This window comes from Uloborus diversus, chromosome 2 (assembly GCF_026930045.1).
Source record: "Uloborus diversus isolate 005 chromosome 2, Udiv.v.3.1, whole genome shotgun sequence".
NCBI lineage: Eukaryota > Metazoa > Arthropoda > Arachnida > Araneae > Uloboridae > Uloborus > Uloborus diversus.
This window is the reverse complement of record NC_072732.1, coordinates 6,462,029-6,480,742: the sequence shown is the minus strand read 5'-3', so window position 1 is coordinate 6,480,742 and position 18,714 is coordinate 6,462,029. Positions and strand designations below refer to the sequence as shown.

The window sequence follows — 18,714 nt, the reverse complement described above, 5'->3', positions numbered from 1 at the left end:
TACTCATTTTTATTTTTACTTCAAATTTTCAATATCTTAAGTCTGCATCTGATTTTGAACATTTTTGCAATTGTAAGTATGCATCTAGGACTAACGGTTGCAAAAATAGAGGTCTTGAAGGTTAAAACAAAACACTCTGTATATATACATAGTGGAATACATACAGAAAAGTATTTTAGTTGAATATAAATTTTTGAAATAAATACCCGGGTAAATACCCATTTTGGGTATTTACCCAGGTATATACCCTGGGTATTTACCCTTAAAAATAAATACCCGGGTATTTTACATCACTAATTACGGGTTATTAAAACCTAATTTTGATTTGATTAACTTGATAGATAGTAAAAATGAGTGTACTGTGGTGGTGAAGGGTCGAAATTTTCTGGTGGAGCGATTCAGAAAACATTGTGCTGGGATTCTCTTTACATCAACTTTATTAAAGGGTTCTTTCAGTATCCAGCAACACTATTCGTTATTAGAATAGGAAGCTCTGTCGCCTGATTGCTTCGCTATCCAACGTTTGTCCACCACCTGCAGTGGCTTAATGCCGCCAGCTGCGGCTGGTACTTCATGATTTTAATGCTTTTACACCTGGATGTCCTAAGCCCCCCTACACATGAGCCACAGAAATAATATATATGCTACCGAATAATGAGGCATATAATCACAAACGTAACGAAATATGTAATTTTATGAATCACAAGTATCACTTTTAAGTTGATGACTGTCATATTTCACACGAAAATTCAGGACAAATCAGTAAGTCGAATTTCATGAAAAAAAATCAAGACATTTTCAAAATAAAAAAAAAGCTCTAAAAGTCAGTACAATCGTAATAAAATCAGGACAGCTGGGTTTCCTACTAACTCCTAGGTATTAGTGAGGTGGGACTTTCAAACGCATGTCTCAGATTATTTCTGCGCAATTGCGGCATGTTAATTGAAATGAAGATATCCATAAATACCCCGCCAATTTTATAGTTCCTCAGTCGTAGATGCTTCTTAGCATTTGACGTGTTAATCTTCAAGATTTCCTTTGAGGTATGTAGTTTTCTTATGATTTTGAATGGCTCCGAGAAAAATGCAAGTTGAAAGCGAAGAAAATAGTTTCAAAAGTTGGGTTTTAAAATGATCATTAGTTTAACTGTGCTAAGAAAACGAGGTCTTTTGAATGATGCTGGTGCCAAGGACGGGTATAGCGTCTGGTGCTGGAAGAATCATCATCAGCTCATGAAAACACAAATAGGAAGGGGGGATCGTAAGTGCGATATTTGGAAATTAACTCGGAATCTTGAACTTTCTTGAAATAGTTTGACATAAAAGTCCAAATAGAGCTTTGGTTATGTTTGGTCGCGTTAAGGAGGGGGAGTCTAACGACTAACATGACTCATCCTCCGGATCCGCACAACGCTGCTGCAAATCCAGATTTTTTTTCTTCTTTCATCCGACAAAATGGACAAACAACTATTTTACGTATTATTTTATTGCTTTTGAAATCAAGGACTGAAAAACATCACTTTTCGCAGGAAACAAATAATATAACCTATGAAATTAGAAGAATTATTTAGTTAATCTTGGCAACAAAATGGTAAAAGTCAGAGTCTCATTGTCCAATTAGTTTAATGTTTATTTTTATATATCTTGTGTCGAAGTGTGAAATAAAAAAAATCATGCAAATAACGTTTTCTGACATCTTTTCTGAAATGGATTTCCTGGTTCTGAAAGCAACCAAAAGATGGGAGCTAATAAACATTTTTAAAGCAACATGAAAACTTCCATACCTCCAGTCACGGTTGCTGGAGAAATACCGATTGTAATTTTTTTTTCTTGTAGAAGGAAGAAATGTTCTCTTGCAGCAAGTGGAGGCAGAATTATTGGCGAGTTGCAACCTACGGTTTCTCGCAAGAAAAGGATGCTTGCGCAAATAGTAGCGATTGACATTTTTCTGTAAAATATCATTTAAACTTAAATGTTTTAAAAATATTTAATTGTATAAAAAGTTAAAATTCTTTACGCTTTTTAGTACCGCTTTACCTTTATCGTTAGCATTTCAATTCCTTTATCAACACTTACGTACGTGAAATTGTTATAAATCTTAGCTCTATTGCGAGCGATATTTTGTTGTTCTTTAACTCACAGTAAAGTTATTTTGCATCTGTTGTTGATTTTATTGGCACAATATTATGCAGATCAATTGAAAAATGAAAAGAAAGATTGCTAAAGCTAGGATGGCCAAATACTTTCCGTCAAAGAACGAACAACCTGCGTGGCATAACTGTTTTCTGCCGATGAAGAGTTTTAATAAGAAAAAAATAATTTCCTTTCCAGTCACATTTTCGATTGATTAATCAAATACTCTAATTTCGAAGAATTACCATGTGGAACACTTTGCTCAGTCTCAAATTTTAGTCAAGCTAATCAAAACAAAGATTTTATCTGCTTATCACACTTTGCTAAAACCAATATAGCAGAAAAGAACTAATGATTGATTTTGAAGTAAAACAAACCATTGAACAAGACTTGAAGGTGCATTAAAATAAAACCAGAAAATAATTAAGTTAGGGCATTGAAGTATAATGTAAACCGTTAAATATAAAGAAAGCGATTCATTAACTAATATGAAAAGCTCCATAAAAATGTAAAAAGAAACGTATGATTTGCAAAAATGGCAACAGTTTTAGGAGAAAGGGGAATTCATTATGTTCCATTTTATGACAATCGCCTCAATCTAATCCACTTAAAACTCTCTATGGTGAAGCTCATGCACCCTCTTCCGATTGTAATTTTAACTTATCGACTTTCTGATGTAGTGGCACACCCATTGCTGAAGCTCTGTAGAAGTTTATGTGTCAATTTCTGTGCTGTATCAATTGAAAAAGAGGTTAATTTACCATAATATTGCAGATATTTCAAATTTAAAAACCAAGGTTTAATACCTGGTGCATTGAAGCTTTTGTCAAAGAATAAAATAATTTGAGAATTTCTTAATTCCTTTAATCTGTTATGGTAAACGCTAAGGAAATTAGTAAAGAGTAGCTCGAAAAAAAAATAACAGGGTTGAAAAGATTTGCAAAAAGTTTAGTAAATACGCAAAATTTCCTTGTCACCCAGGTAATGACCGGCTACTAAACTTCAGTAGTTGTACTAACGTTTTCAGAAATATGCAGTTTAGTTTCTAAACAAAAAACCATCGAAGAGGGTAGAAAAAACTATTAATGTAAAAAAAAAGGAATAAACCAATTGTGTGCTGATGCCGAAAAATGTACAAAAACATTGCATTCACTTGTTCTTATTTATGAGAACTAAGATTAGTTCCAAAAATTTAAGGAATTGAACAAGAACAAAATTTGATGACGCGGCACAGAGTAGAATAACTAGTTGTTCATTTAAAAATTATATTTTAAATGAACTTTTACTGCTATTTTGATCCCATTTAAGATTAAGAAATTAAGTTCATGGCAATTTTAAAACTTATTAAGAAACACACAAAACGCTCTTAAGTTTTGCTTTAAATTTTACTTAATTAGAATGAAAAACTATGAATTCTTGTTCACCGTTTAAAGAGACATATACGCAAAATGAAACAAAATTAACCAGTACTCCTTGTAATGTTTTGATATAAAGTGTCTAATTGAGAAGATAGAACAATCATAATGATTGTATTAAAGTCAAAACATATATTTTGACAATGACTTCATAGAGAGATAATGTGTCTTCGATAAGATTGAGCCTGAACTTGAGAACATTCTTTTCTTCTTCAGAAGATGAATAAGACATGGAAACGTTATTTGGGCTGCCCTCGTTTTAGTATCACGAAAGTAACCCAAATGAAATCCAAGTCAAAACAATTTATCACTTCCTCAGAAGACATAATAATTCTAAAGGTCAGTCCGTATCTTGTCGGAACCGTTCATTAGAAATATTAGAAATGTTAATTAGAAATATTCATTAGAAATATTAGAAATATCAAAATATTTAATACGATGACTTTAATTGTGTCTAAAATATGACACAATTACCATTGCAATAACATACTTGTAATTAGAAAAAAAAATAAGTTTCTTAAATGCTTATAACTGGAAAATTGTACTTCATTGATTAATCTTTGCTGAAGTAACTGACACTTGTTATTACATTCACTGAAACCGGAAAAAAAAGTCACAGAAAGAAACGTAAAGAAAAATCATTAATTATATTGTCCATTTAGGGTACTTAAGTTTAACAAAATTAACATTTGGAAAAACTTTAATAAAATTTTAAAATTAAGCAATTGTAAATTTAAGAAAAATAAATAAATCAAACTTAAATTATGCATTGCTGTTATACATAAATAAAAAAGCATTATCAAAATATTCTTTAAAAGTTCATGCAAACACTGATACAATTAGTTTGCAGTTACAAGCATTAATTAATAATTGCATTGTGCAAAGATTAGTACTTCAGAGACAGCATAATGCATTTTACAAAAGCAGTTGAAAATATCTATTGAACAAGAAAACACATGGAGCTACTAAGTAACTACAGTATTCCCAGTAACAGTAATTGTCCAGAATTTTCCATACGTTTCAAAAGTCTTTAGCAACGTTCCAAGATGAATTAAGGAACAGAATACGAAAGTTCAACAAGAAAATCAGTTCATGTTTTTTTACAAATAGTTTTGTAGTTAATAAATAAGTCTGTTCATAGACATTGGAAAATATCAATTTAAAGACACAGAAATACTGGTCGTGGCTACATATTTGATGAAGATACACTTTTTACATTGCAATTCAATTGAAAGACGTGATCGAAAACAAGGTACTAAAGCAACCTTCAGTATTAACGTCTGCAAGAGAGTTTATGTGCACAGCGATTAAAGGGACCCGAGTCATTCTTCCAGCACAAGTGAAGACAACCATTCACGGCGAAGAGTGGGAACAACTCCAATGGCCTGGCTGAGAGAGGTACTGTCGAGGCGCAAACAGCTTTCACGTGCACGAGTCAAGATGTAGTGCAGAGTATATCGTGCACTAACTCCAGTCCACCAACCGTCAGGGAGCTACGGAAGTTGAGAAGCACAGCTGTTACTGCGTCTCAGGACAGTTTGGAACGAGACCGGCCTCTCCGGAGGCTCATATCTCCCAAGGATGAGGCTCGTATCCTCTCTGGTGCTGGACTTAGCCATTTAGTCCAGAATTGGATCGAATATTTTCGTGGAAACTCGAAGACTCGGATCCCTTGGCACTTAACATGCAGGAAGGCACTGAAAATTCAGCCTCTCCGGAGACTTGCATCACAGATTGGCGGGTCCACTTCTCCTGAGTACACAGACCCATGATATAAAGTAGCCTTTCTTAGACCAGGAATTTTGGTCTGGAATTTTATTTACCATTGCTGTGAAACATGACGTTTTCTACAATGTTTTAGTACCACAAACATTTGCAAAGTGAAGCAGAATGCAAAGAGCAAAATTTGAATTATATATTCTCGCCATGACCAGACAGTTCAAATTCTTACAGTTTTGAACGTGAAAAGCTTTAAGATACAGATAGAACAAGGACACTAAAAATGCTCACGTTCTAGAGATACAAGATGTTTAACACTTGCGAATTCTTTAAATTTAAATATTAAGTAGCTTTTTAAAGGAAATAATTGATTCTGCAAAAAAAGTAATATTGCTTTGACATTTTCTAGACTTTTTCCTTTAGAAAAAATACTAAATTACTTTTAAATGCTTTTTTTTGCGATAAAATATTTCGGTAAAAGATTAATGATGGCTCCACGAATTAAAGATTTTATGTTGAAAAACATTAATCCAGTATTCAAACCGTGTACCTGGAACCAACCCGTGTACCATGGGCCATAAAATTTTTATTTCTCCATTTCAGAGAACTTTAAATTAGTAAAATTCAGGCAATTTCATTGAAAGAAAGTAACAGAAAGAAAATCAAATCTATACTTTAATGTTAGCACAACAACATTAAACATTTAAATTTTTTAAAAGAATTTTAAATAGTTGTCTTCTAGAAAACGAAATAATATTTTCATATTATTCCGTACTACTTAAGACATGTGACACAGATAAAAAAATTGGTAATTCAAAATCATTCTAACACAATATTAATGATTACAATTTCCATTAAAAGTTCACAATAATAAAAACTCCCATACCAGCAAGGTTACAGTAGACCAATACAGTTTTCACGGTTACAAGCACGTTTTATAAATGAAAGCACCTTTTTTTTTCTTTTTTTTTTTTGTTTTTTTTTCTTTTTTTTTTGTTTTCTTTTTTTCGTTTTTTTTTCCTTTTTTTGTTTTGTTTTCTTTTTTTTCTATTTATTCATTTTTCTTTTTTTACCCATTTTTTGGGTTTTTTTTTTATATATTTCTTCTTTTTTTTTCTTTTTTTTGTTTTTTTTTCTTTCTTTTTTCTTTTTTTTTGTTATTTTCTTTTTTTTTTGTTCTTTTCTTTTCTTTTTTTTTCTTTTGATGCTTTCACTTACAGATTTTGAAATTCATTATGGGGAGCTTAAATTAAATGAGCAATGCATAATTGATAAAGTTTTAAAATGTTTGTTCTCACGGGACTTGATACCTATGCAACAAGGTTTTTAAATATATATTACAATTTTTACTAATATTTAACCAAAAAAAAATAAAGGTTATCAATTAAAAAATGTTTTGCTTTAAAAAAAACAGAAACATTTTTATAAATATTTGTGCGGGAGAAAAAACTTTACAGTGGAAAAAATTTAGAACAAACACTAAATTTCTGCAATTAATTCAGATCTTTAATTGCAAAACCTTTTTTTTTTCATTTTAGAGGCATCAAGTCCACTTAAATCTATATTCATAGCATCAAATAGATTTCACATTTAAATAAATTATTCAAAAATTCCATTTTTAAATTAAGTTAGCACATACATACAAGTATTTTTTGCGACTGACGAAAAACATACAATTTTCCAGCCGTGTTAAAAAAAAAAATGTTAGTTAGATTAGTTTTGATCTTAAATCATGAGAAGTAAAAGTATAATCATAAACTTCGGTTCATATGAAACCACCAACAAGTACTGGTTAATTAATTTCACGTTTGCTCACGAGTTTAAGCATTTTACTCGATTGAACTTACCTTAAACGGTGAAACAACTTTGTGATTTGAATGATAGAGTGAAGTCTATCTAACTATATTTTAGTGAAATTCAAGTTTTGTTTCACTTCTACGAAACTAACACACTTCCACAAAAGTTATGGCTTTAAAATGTCCACTTAATAAAAATGCTGTTGACAGTAATGAGAAATTTAATACCAAGCACAGACAAGAGCTATATTATCATTAAATGGGATAAAAACAGACTATTTGAAGTTTTTGAAAACGTAAAAGAATAGTAATGCTCTAAAAATTCGATTTTGAATGCAAAAAGTGCCGGATTGTGTTTTTTCCCCAAAAAAACCACATACCTAATTACTGTTCTCTATCTCTGATACATATGGTTATCAGAGAAACTAGATATGTGCGAGCATAATATTATTTACTAGTTGGTTAATGGTCAAGATTTGCTTTACATAATAAATTCTTCAACTCTAAGTACAGCACAGAAATGACACTAAGAACAGAGAAAACGTTAGCTTTGGCTAACATTAGATCAAAATTTTACTCGAGTAAATTCAAATGTGCTTGTAGAGAAGTTAAGATCTGATTGCTTCAGACGGAAGCTTGGCAACGAAAATCCAAGTTAGGAAAGAGTGCAAGTTGCGATTCTTATTTCAGCTTTTGAAGACCGGAAAATGCTCCATTGGTAAATATTTTAATATTTCATCTATTTTTTCCGTTTTTTAAGTTAGTCGACACAGTATGCATACGTCCGCAGCAATGGACATATCTAACCAAATACTAACTTCAGCAAAGCTTTCTTGAAATGATGTGTAAATGTTGTTACTATTGAGTACTACTGGTCAACACATTGAAATTTGCTAAAGTAGTTGGAAGTCTTTTCGAAAAATTATGACAAATCTATTACAGAAATTGAGATATTTGCCAACACATTGATTTCCTTTGTAACTATCGACGTTTTTCAGTCCCCGTGACAAATAAAGAAAATTATAAAAGGTATAAGGTGCGATTTACCAGAATAAAAAGCTTAAGGTTCCTAAAAGTATTATGATTCTTCCAGCACTGAAAAAGAAAAGGGGGATAGAGATCAGCTTGATCAAAAACAGCTTTTATGGGGTCTAACTAAAAAGAAAAATTCGGAGTAATTCTCTGTACATGGACTATTTTTACATGGTCCCCTAATGTTGCGACGATGATGCCTAGTTCTGCCCCTGAGTCAGGCAGTATTAACATCGATCCACTCCAAATTCTTTTAACATTTGCTCTTGACGAAAACCTTTGTTTGGAAACGGAGCACAACTGCCCCTGCACGTTCAGGGGCATTTTGGGACTGTTCCCGAATCCCACAGGTGATTTGAAAGTACTGTCTGCAGACCATGATGGAGACTTTCAGAGCCGTTTCCTCATCCCTATGAAAACTTTTAGCTACTATACTTATCTCACTGGGAAATTTCTAAAATATCAACAAACTAAGCACATCGTTCCTGAAATTTTCCAACGAGATAAGGATAGTCGCTAAAAGTTTTCATAGGGAGGAGGAAACAGCTCTGAAGGTTTCCATTCTGTCGGCAGAAAGTACTTTCAATTCTCCTGTGGGATTAGGGAACAGTCCCAAAAACCCCTAAACGCATAGGTGCAGTCGTGCTACGTTTCCATGCAATGCCTTTCATCTCGAGCAAATGCGAAAAGAATTCAGAGCGGCTCGATCCCCCCCACTCCTCAATCGCTGGAAGGCGGACTCGGGGAGGGCCGCACCCTGCGGATATCCCGCACGTCTCCACGACGGCGGGGGCGGCGGCTGGGCGGCGGAAGCCGGGGGCGGCGGCGCAGGGAGTCGGCGGGCGCCTGGTACAATTGCACCTGCCGGCGCACGCGGGTCCCTCGGGCCCCCAAGCCCGACGACGGCGGCGGGGGCGCGCTCGACACCACCGGGGGGTGCGGTGGAGACGAGTCGTCCTCGTCGTCGTCGTTGGGCGGGGGGTCCGAGGGATCGGCGTGCATGGCGGCGTCCGTTGTTCCTTGCATCCCTGGGTCGTCGTCGTCCGGCTCATGCTGCTCATCCACCTCCTCCTCCTGAGCCCCGTTCTGCTCGGTAACCCCCTCCTCGGGCGGAGTCGGTTGAGTCACCGTAATGATCACCGGGCAGACGGGCGTGTCAGGGGTTGCGTCCTCTTTGCGGCCTCCTTCCGGCGCTGGGGAGTCTGATGGAAAAAAAGGAGGGTTAAAAAAACCTGACTGCCTCCTGGACGTGGTTGCTCCCCACAGTCGACGCCTTGAAGTTTGGGCCCCGGAAGCCCTTGGACTTTGGGCCCCGGGCACGTCCAGGAGAGCGGATGCCGGGGCGTCGGCGCCGTCATCATCATCACCTGCATCATCATCGCCCCCCTCCTCCATGGGGGCCTCGTCATCGGGATTTGCGTCTGGAACGCGGGGAGGCCTGGGATCGGCGGGGGCAGCATCCCAGGGAGCGTCTGTCGAAAAGAAAGAAAACAAAAAATTACATTAAATATAAAGTTTTACTCCCTTAATTTCTATTAGAAAAGTGCATGAGCGTTTTAGTTTGCAGTACATAAATAAGCAATATGAATATCAATCACAGCTCCTCCAAATTAAATAAAAGTAACAGAGCTGACTTTTCCTTTCTCAAGAAGGAATTCTAATTTCTGAAACGTTTGGAATGATTAATTTCATCTCATAGGAAACTACAGTTATGGTTTTGTACCACAGGCGATGCTACAATCCACAGACTCATTTAGTATGATAATTATATATCTGTTGGGCAATTTTTTGTGGGGGGGGGGGGGAATTAGTTTTTGCTGAAGCATATTTCAATATCTTTCAAAATTATAACCCTGGCCGCAGAAATATGAGAACTATGATGCAAGAGATTCTTGAAGTGTTTGAAAACGAGGAAGAAATAAACGCCTAAACACGAGAAGTAACGGCAGAGTAAATAAATTACTGCAAAGAAATGTCACTTTAGTTCACTAAATAGTGATTACATTTGTTTAATTTCGTGAAAAAAAAATGTAACTTCACAGTGCAGTGTTATGTACTACATTATATGGTATGTACGTACATACATATTGCATAACCGCTTTTTTTGTTTATTGTAATGCTGGCGATTTTTCCAAACAGTATTTTCCTGGTTAGTTTCGAAAAGCTGAACGACCAACTACTTCGGATTTTGCACGTTGTACTGCAGTTACGTTCCAATAGTATAGATTCAAGTTGTGATGTAATTGAGTGATAAATTTCACTTAGAAGTTGATACATTTAGTTTATTCATATCTGATGGATGAAATTACAGGCAAAAAATATACGTTGGATTTGACTAGACAAGTAAAAATTCACCGATAAAAGGGATTCTCTGTAAGCTTGAAACAGCTGCATTTAGTCTGACGATTGATGTTCTTGACATATTACTTAACTGTTTTTTTTTTCAATTAAAATATCTGCACCTTAGAGCTAGACTAAAATGAGGTCAAAAAATGGACATTTTCAGGTTATTACGGCTTTATATGTAGCATCGTATCCCACATTGAGTGATTGTAAAGTAATTAAAAACAATATATATATATATATGTATATATGTTATTATAATTAACCAGCATAAAAGAGAACGAGCCTCATTCTTTATATGAACCAGACAAAAGTTTTTCCGCTCTCCTCCGAATAGAAATGAATGTGAGTTACGTTAGTCTGGCTCAGGGCTCAGAAGTAACGATATAACACTTGGATAAAAATGAATTTTGTGTACAAAATAATTGATAAATTTAGTTTTGCAGTTGATAATGAAAATTAAAGCAAACGAAAAAAAATTTTTTTTTTGCTGTAAATTATGATCGCGAATGAATAAATAATTCAAAATGTAGCGGCATTTCTCTACTTTTTACGAATCCCAGTCGTTTCATGACTTTACAAAAGCTAGTCTTTCTTTGAAAGTTTTTTCTAAATCATAATGTATAGTGCACTGTTAAAAATAACTTATTTAAAAGTGAAACCATCTACGTGCTTATTTTTTCCCCGAGTAAAATTGACTCAAAAGGGAATAAGCGACCTACTTAGTTCTGAGTATCGGCTCCAACTTAAATATCACTGAAGCAAAAAAATGAAAATATCACTTTATTAATACAGTAAAAATTTTAAATTCGAAAAAAAAAAAACGTTATTTTTTATACGCTTTTATTGGCTTCACTTGTATGTATGTATCTTGTAACGAAATCTTGCAGCCCAAAATTTCGCCCTCTTCCTGCGATCGGATTCGTTTGAAATTTGGCACGCGACATCAGACCCGATGACAATATAATGTTCTATAATCAAATTAATTAACTCTTTTAATTGTTAGTTTCCTCCAATTTTACTAAATATTTTGGCATAAATCCAACAATGTGAAAAAGGAAATATTTAAATAAATACATTGAAAAATGCTCGCAAAAGGTATTTAAAAATATCTACAAAAACCTTTATTTTTCCTGCATCAGACAAAATTTGTTCCAATGTTCCAAGGGAATTAAAACATGAAATATAATTGTTTTTAACTAATTTCATGCCAAAATTTAGGTGAGCCTTCAATTGGAAATTCATTGCTGATCAGACCATTGTTGAGCAAAACTTTTATTCAAATGCATCTCAAATTTTCAGAGTAATATAGATATGATTTCTGCACACATACATCAATGATTGAGATGGATTAGCTGGATTAGACACTTACTCCACAGGCGAAGTTGAATGTTTTTAGAGCTCGGCTATTACACTTTAAGGGGTACAGTTGCTCTTTTTGGAGTTAGAGAGACCACGTTTCGAATTCCACCCGAGACCTTTAGTCGCTTTTTATGGGCAAATTTCATGAACATAAAAGATTTTGAACAATGTTGAAATGAATATTTTTTCGTAAAACAAGTTAAACTAAAAAGAAAATAAATAGTTTAAAAAAAAAAAACACTCTTTCGTAGCGAAATGAACTAAAAAGTGAAAAATAATCTTTGGATGATAGTAGTTAACCAATCTCTTAATTTTAATGCAATAAAAAACCCTTGGGTGGGGGGGGGGAGGCTTTTTATCAGTTGTCTTGAATTTCTTTCATTTGTTGTCCATGCAAAAATGTAAATAGACAGCCCCCACGGTTTTTTGTATTACATTAAAATTAAGTGATTGATCAACTACTATCATCCAAAGATTATTTTTCACTTTTTAGTTCATTTTGATACGAAAGCGTGTTTTTTTTTTAGTTTTTTAAACTGTTATTTTATTTTTAATGATTTGTTCACTAGACTACCTTTACTTCCCTCAAAATTAAATATTTACTGCATATGACGTTACAATGATTCTTGAATTTAGTCTCTCCATTCAGCGCACGAATACAAGACTTTGGACCCAGAATTAAGGCGTTCGTCATTTCAAAGACTGGAAAAACACAGTTAGAACGAGGTTCAAAAGTTATGTTGAATCTCAAAATGCTAGGACTTCCGCGCTATGGATATATGGTCAGGTCTTGAACACTGCAATCGCTTGAAATATTTTTGTTAAGCGTTTGTCAGCTTTAGGCAACCACAGATTCAATCCCAAAATTTTCCAAATTGAACATGAACTTAAATCGACAAAAAAAAAGTAATTTCTTCTATCAGTTAACGTAGTATATTGGAGAGAGAATACAGAAAAAAGAGTAACGATAAACGAGAGTGATTCTAAAAATGAAGCATTGATAAAAGCAAAAGCTTTCAGAGCATATATATTGTAAGATAGTATTTTGCGAATCGTGCATGAGAGGGATGAAGAACATTTTCAGTGATTACAAAGCTTTGGAAACATTTCGCAAAAATTAAGTCAAAAATGCCGACTATCTATCGTTATGAATTACTTTAAAAAAACTTGATACAGTTACACTCGACTACAAGAAGTGTTCTTCTACAATTAAAAGCTTCAACTTACCTCGGTTTTCAAGAGCCTGGTATAAGTAGTTCACATTTGACATAACCTGCGCTTTGAAACGCTGATGCTCTTCAGTTTTCTCCCTCAACTGCTCCCTGAGTGTTGCAATCTCTGTGGACAGAAAGAAAAAATACTTTATACACTTCATTTTACATCTTGCAACATACAAAAGTACAAATAGTACATTATTTATTATTAATCATTTCCATTTTGCTCCCTCCCGAATGAATGTTGAGAGTTTTTTTTTCGACTTCACCCAACGTGTATATATATACCTACGCCCGAAATATTTATTTTGACGATCCCCGAGCTAATTGCAACGAGTTTTCTCGTGACGTCCGTATGTATGTGCGTATGTATATCGCATAACTTTCTGAGGCATACCGTTTTTCAGTAACAATTTAGCAATTATTCACCTAGTGGGGTCTAGTATATTTTTCGACTTAAATTTTGAAAACAGTTCTTGGGAGTTCCCAAAGTCCTTTCTACCATTAAAACTTGTGTCAACTTTGGTGTTAGACTTCAATTCCGAAAAAAATCCGGGGTGGAGGCTCCTAATGCAAACTTTTCTTTTCTAACGTTTACAAATATGGCCTATAGTTGCGGTTTTAGACACTTAAATTCAAATTTTTTCCGGGGAAATGGCGCCTGAATTCCTTCTCTTCAATTAACTTAAACAAAGATGGTCTACAACTGAGCTATTTAGGAAATATTTTCATTATGAGCATCTCCGATCCTCCCTTCCATCCCCTATCGTTGAAATCGTCTCAAAACTTCTTCTCCAGGGCTTCAATTTCAAGAAAATTTGAACATATTCCGGGGGGAGGTACCTTCACGAATGTTAGGTTTACGACTTTAGATTCATATTGTTAATTCTCTTTCTTCGCTTAAATAACGAGATTCTGTTAATTTGATTACTCATACGCTAGTAATGACACCTCCAACCTTCGAAGCAAAAAACTGGACTATCTCTTTCTATACATACGCTTTAAAAAAAAATGAGTTGCTGCCAAAAGCCCTCCTCCGAATTTTTAGAAATCGCGACTGCCTTCTTACAAGAAAATGCCATCATTCACTTCAACGAAAGTTTATGAACACTAATAATACTATGTAAGATTTGTATGACCCCAGCCGGGGTCTCCGCAATGTCGCGGAGCCCCCCCCCCCCCCCCAGCTCTTCCGAAAACCAAAATCTGCACTCGCCACTCAAAGGATGCAGGAATTTTAAAAGTGTCGAAATGTGTTTAACATTAAAGAAACTATTTTTTATTCTTCAATTGTGCGGCCATTGTTGAAATTCAAAAAACAAGGTGTAAATGGAAGATCTCAAGCACTTTAAGTTATAATGCAAAATATGCGCATGCGCACACATATGTTTATATATAAATGGGGAAACGCAGAGGGGGACCCGGGTCATTTGTTGCTGAAAAAGGGTCGTGACGTGAAAAAGGTTGGTAACCACTGGAGTAAAGCGAGTTCAGCACGTCATACAACATAGCTTATTTGCAGTTCGTATGTACATTTGATGATGATGAAGATAGGTTGATATTGTGAGCTGGCCTGACGAAAACCAGCAAAACCCTTCTAGCTCCCCGCGAGAAGAAAATTACGATCTCCCGTGCCTAACGTGACCTGGGGGTCGACTGCTCCCCTCTTCAAGCGACGTTCTCTCCTCTTCCTCACCCCATCCTCACCTTTGGAGAACCGCACTCCAACCGTTACAATGTTGTAAAAATAGTTACGAATATTAAAACTTGAATCGGGTTTGCATAGTTTTTTTTTTAAATTTTAATTACTAAAAACCATTAGTTTCAAGTAATTTTATCAGTTCCTTCTGTGTCAGGATTTATGTAATGTATTAATGTCATTTTTTCTTTTATGTAAAAGTAAAACTAAGTTTAACAGCAGTAAATGGCTGATTATAAATTATTTAAATTCTTCAGATACTATGTTTTTTAATCTTTTATAATTAACTTTGTCAGTGAACCAATGTAAAAATTTTCTGTTCATAAATGAACTAATATTAGCTTGAAATACAACCAAATTCATTTGTTTCAACAGCTTTTTAAGCTCAATCTACAATTGTCCTGAAAGCTACTTCTCAGTTCAGAATTTCTCTGCAACAGTATGGGAAAGAAGTTTTTAAAACCTACATGCAAAAAACCAAATAACCAATTCAGCACATTTTATTCATTTTTTATCTTAAAGACAAACAACTTGTTGAATCAACATTTCGTTTACGAATTTTTTAAAAATCTAAAACAATCAAAAATTCCTTCAGCGTATGAAATCCAAATTTATTACATTAAGAATCATTTATAAGGATAGTTTTATTTTTAATATAAAGTTTAGTCGGGTTTCGGACACAAATTTAGGCTTTTGACTATTATGTCAAAAAAGGCTTTTGATATGACGGTAAAAACCACGGTTAAAAATCTAATGAAACCAACAACAATCAAAAACTTGCCAACTCTCATAACATAAAACGCTTTATGAGCTGAATTTAGCGAAAAGTAACTGTCACAAAAGTTATGAATGTTTGCTCTATCATCTGGGGGAAAAATCTCTGCACATTTTTTTGGATAATGACAAGGACTTGAAATTCTTCCCTCGAACAGGATACAACAGAAAAAAAAAATCCCTTCAAAAACATAAAATGTAGGAAAATGGAAGTCTCGCTTTCACCGCAAAAAGGTGTGAGATCTCATATAAAACCAAATCGGTTTGTCTTAGTATGCTCGTAAACCCCTATTTAAAAACTTTACCACACAAATTATTTCCTTCTCAGTTAACTTGCAAAAATTGTAAGGACCATTTTAATATTAGACATTTTGGTTTCTATAATAAAGTTACGGACTCGGCAATCACCATGCCAACGTAAAAGCATATAACCTAAAACAGCGATTTCAGCGCTTAATTTGTGCATGCTTACACATTACGTAAACTAAGGCTGCTACCACTATGTAATACAATAGGAGTACTCGCAATAGTAGATTGTTCTTTATTTTTCCATTTCACGCCAACAAATCTCGTCAAGCTGGTTTGATTCGGGGCAACATTTAGGATACGCAGAAAAAATTTGTACCCCAGTAACATTTTCTATTACTTTGCTTGACTACCAATGAAATACACGTTTTTCCTACTATACGATAACAATCTAGTTGGGCAAACGTATTCTGGAGGACGAAAAAATAAAAAAAATGAAAAAATTAATTTGAATTTTGACCTTTTCAATTCAAATTATGTTTTTCGCAATCACGAGTGACATGTGTGTTTGTGTGTAGGGTGTATGTGTGAGTAGGCATGTGTGGTTTGTGTCTGTGTGCAGCTATGAGTGTGTGGGTAGTTGTGTGAATGACTGTTTGTGTGTGGTGGGGAATGTGTATGTGTGTAGGCATATGTGTTTGTGTCTGTGTGCAGGCATGAGTGTGTGGGTAGTTGTGTGTATGGATGCAACATGGCGACGGTTTTCGCTACAGGAGCAGCATCGTGCGGAGTCGGTCGACGGTGATGCTGTAGAGGGTGCTGGGCGGGAAAACAAAATGATAGCACATCAAAACAGTCAAGTGAGAACAATAAGCAATCGTGATTGCTCAAAAAAAATAATAATAAAAATCACGTAATCAGAAAAAACTGCGTCTATTTAACAACTAATGGTATTTTTTACTATCAGAAATGTAATGTAAAAAATATTAACTTTTCTGTTTCCTATCAGCCAATAGTTTTTCGATTACAACTGAAAATTATCCAAATTAGTCATAATTTCATTCAACTTACTTTTGAATAGCATCTGGATTTAGTAAATTGGGAAATCATTTCTTTCAGTTTTTTTTCTTTCTAGGTCGCAAGATTTTCAACAAAACTTCTCCTTTTTTTCTTTTCTTAAAGTGTGTTGATTGAAGTGTATAAATTTCAATATATTTTCATTTAATGTGTGTGTGTGATAATTAAATAGATCTGTAATTAAACGAAATTACATAAATATTTTTACTTAAGCATTTCGTTTATTTGATATTAATTTTTTCCTGTGAATATGTTAAGTTTTAGAAAGAAAAGTAGCTTATAACAATTCGGTAGGGTCTGGTGTGGTAAAGTGGTCATAAAATCGTAGGTTTTCAACTTAAGTGGATGATTATAACAATAAATCCTTCAAACACTTCCACTTTTTTTGCTATTTTACATTGCATCATTAAAGAACACGGTTCACTGAATTTCAGGAAAAAAATATTGATTTAAGTAGTTTTATTAAATTTTCATTTCTCAATGTATTTATGCCCACTTTACCCCGTGGAGTGGGAAAAGTGGTCATTGCATGGGATAAAATGGTCATAGTTAAAAATAGACGCAAAACCATAACAAATAACAGTAGTATTTCTATGTTTCGGTCATTTTTATGGTTACAAATAGACGTATATACGCATATATAAGTGTACATACATACATAAACGGGTATACACGAGTTAAATCGCGTCGACACGTACATCACTGTACGTGTTTGTGCGTGTCTACTCACGTATGTATGTGTATATATATATATATATATATAGAACCACTAATATCGACGTATGTTTACGTGTAAACACGATTATATACCTGTACGGACATACATAGGTACATTTACTTGTATACACCTGTACATGTATGAATACACGAATATATCCGCTAATATATTCGTTACAGAGTGAATCCAAGTTCTTGGGCAAAAATCGAAGGGGTGTGAGAGGGGAGGATAATAAGCAAATAATCATAAGGAAGGTTATGGTCGCTGACGCTCTACATGCACACAAAGCAAGAAACTGATGAGTGCAAAAAAGGTCACAAATTTGTTACACAAAAATGAAATGATGACAAAACATTTTGCTTTTTAAGAAATATTTAGAGCAGTTGTTAGAAGTTACGGCCTGTAGTAGCTTTAATACAAGTATCGCAACAAAGGCTCAGCGACTGATGAAAATTTTTCAAATGTCTTGTTATGGCAACAGAGAGTGCTTTGTTATTGCGACGCATGTGGTACAGCTGTAGGCCGCAAATTTCATCAATCGCTAAAAAACTTTCTTAAAGCTTAAAATGTTGTGTAAAATTGTCTGTGTAACACACACACTCATTTGTGACCTGTTTCGCATTCATCAGATTCTGGCTTTGCGTTCATGTAGCGTGTCAGCGTTTAGTTTGTAACCATGTGTTTCTTATGATTCTGCCTTCTTATCCTCGAATCCAACACCTTTCAATAATTTTCCCAAGAGTTTAAACTCACCCTGCATACATGTAAGGTAATTCCGGGTGAGTTGCCCCACCGGTAGAGATGCCCCAGTTGCTGTAATTTCGAAACCCAACACTAGATGGATCTCCAAGTCCGATCACTATTTCAGTTGGATGTTGAAAGCTGTGCTGTGAAAATTACGTGAACTTATTTCTTCGTTTTCTGCTGTTACAGTAACATTTTAAGTAAGTACCATGTTTTTTCTACTGTGTTATAAGAGTGATGTTGCATTTTAAGGCTGGCACTTGTTAATAAGAATGAATTTTTATTCATCTAAGCTAAAAATCTGTAGTGCGAAGTTGATTAGTCGACTTCAGGCAATGTAACGCCATTTTTGCCGTCTTGTACTTTGGACTGCTGACAGGGCATCTCTCCAGTACAAAAAGGACAGACGCCCCAGCTTCTATTCGGGTGAGATGCCCCACATA

The 18,714-nt window shown here is 34.6% G+C and overlaps 1 protein-coding gene across 1 annotated transcript; it reads right to left on the bottom strand.

The window, feature by feature from the left end:
• Nucleotides 1–8,814: 8,814 nt before the first annotated feature.
• On the bottom strand, nucleotides 8,815–16,816 carry LOC129217777 (basic salivary proline-rich protein 4-like). Its single transcript, XM_054852121.1, has 3 exons — nucleotides 16,804–16,816; nucleotides 13,027–13,137; nucleotides 8,815–9,566 (listed from the first exon to the last, which is right to left on the bottom strand). The coding sequence occupies exons 1-3, from the start codon at nucleotides 16,814–16,816 to the stop codon at nucleotides 8,815–8,817; spliced, it is 876 nt and encodes a 291-aa protein (XP_054708096.1).
• Between the last annotated feature and the right edge of the window lie 1,898 nt (nucleotides 16,817–18,714).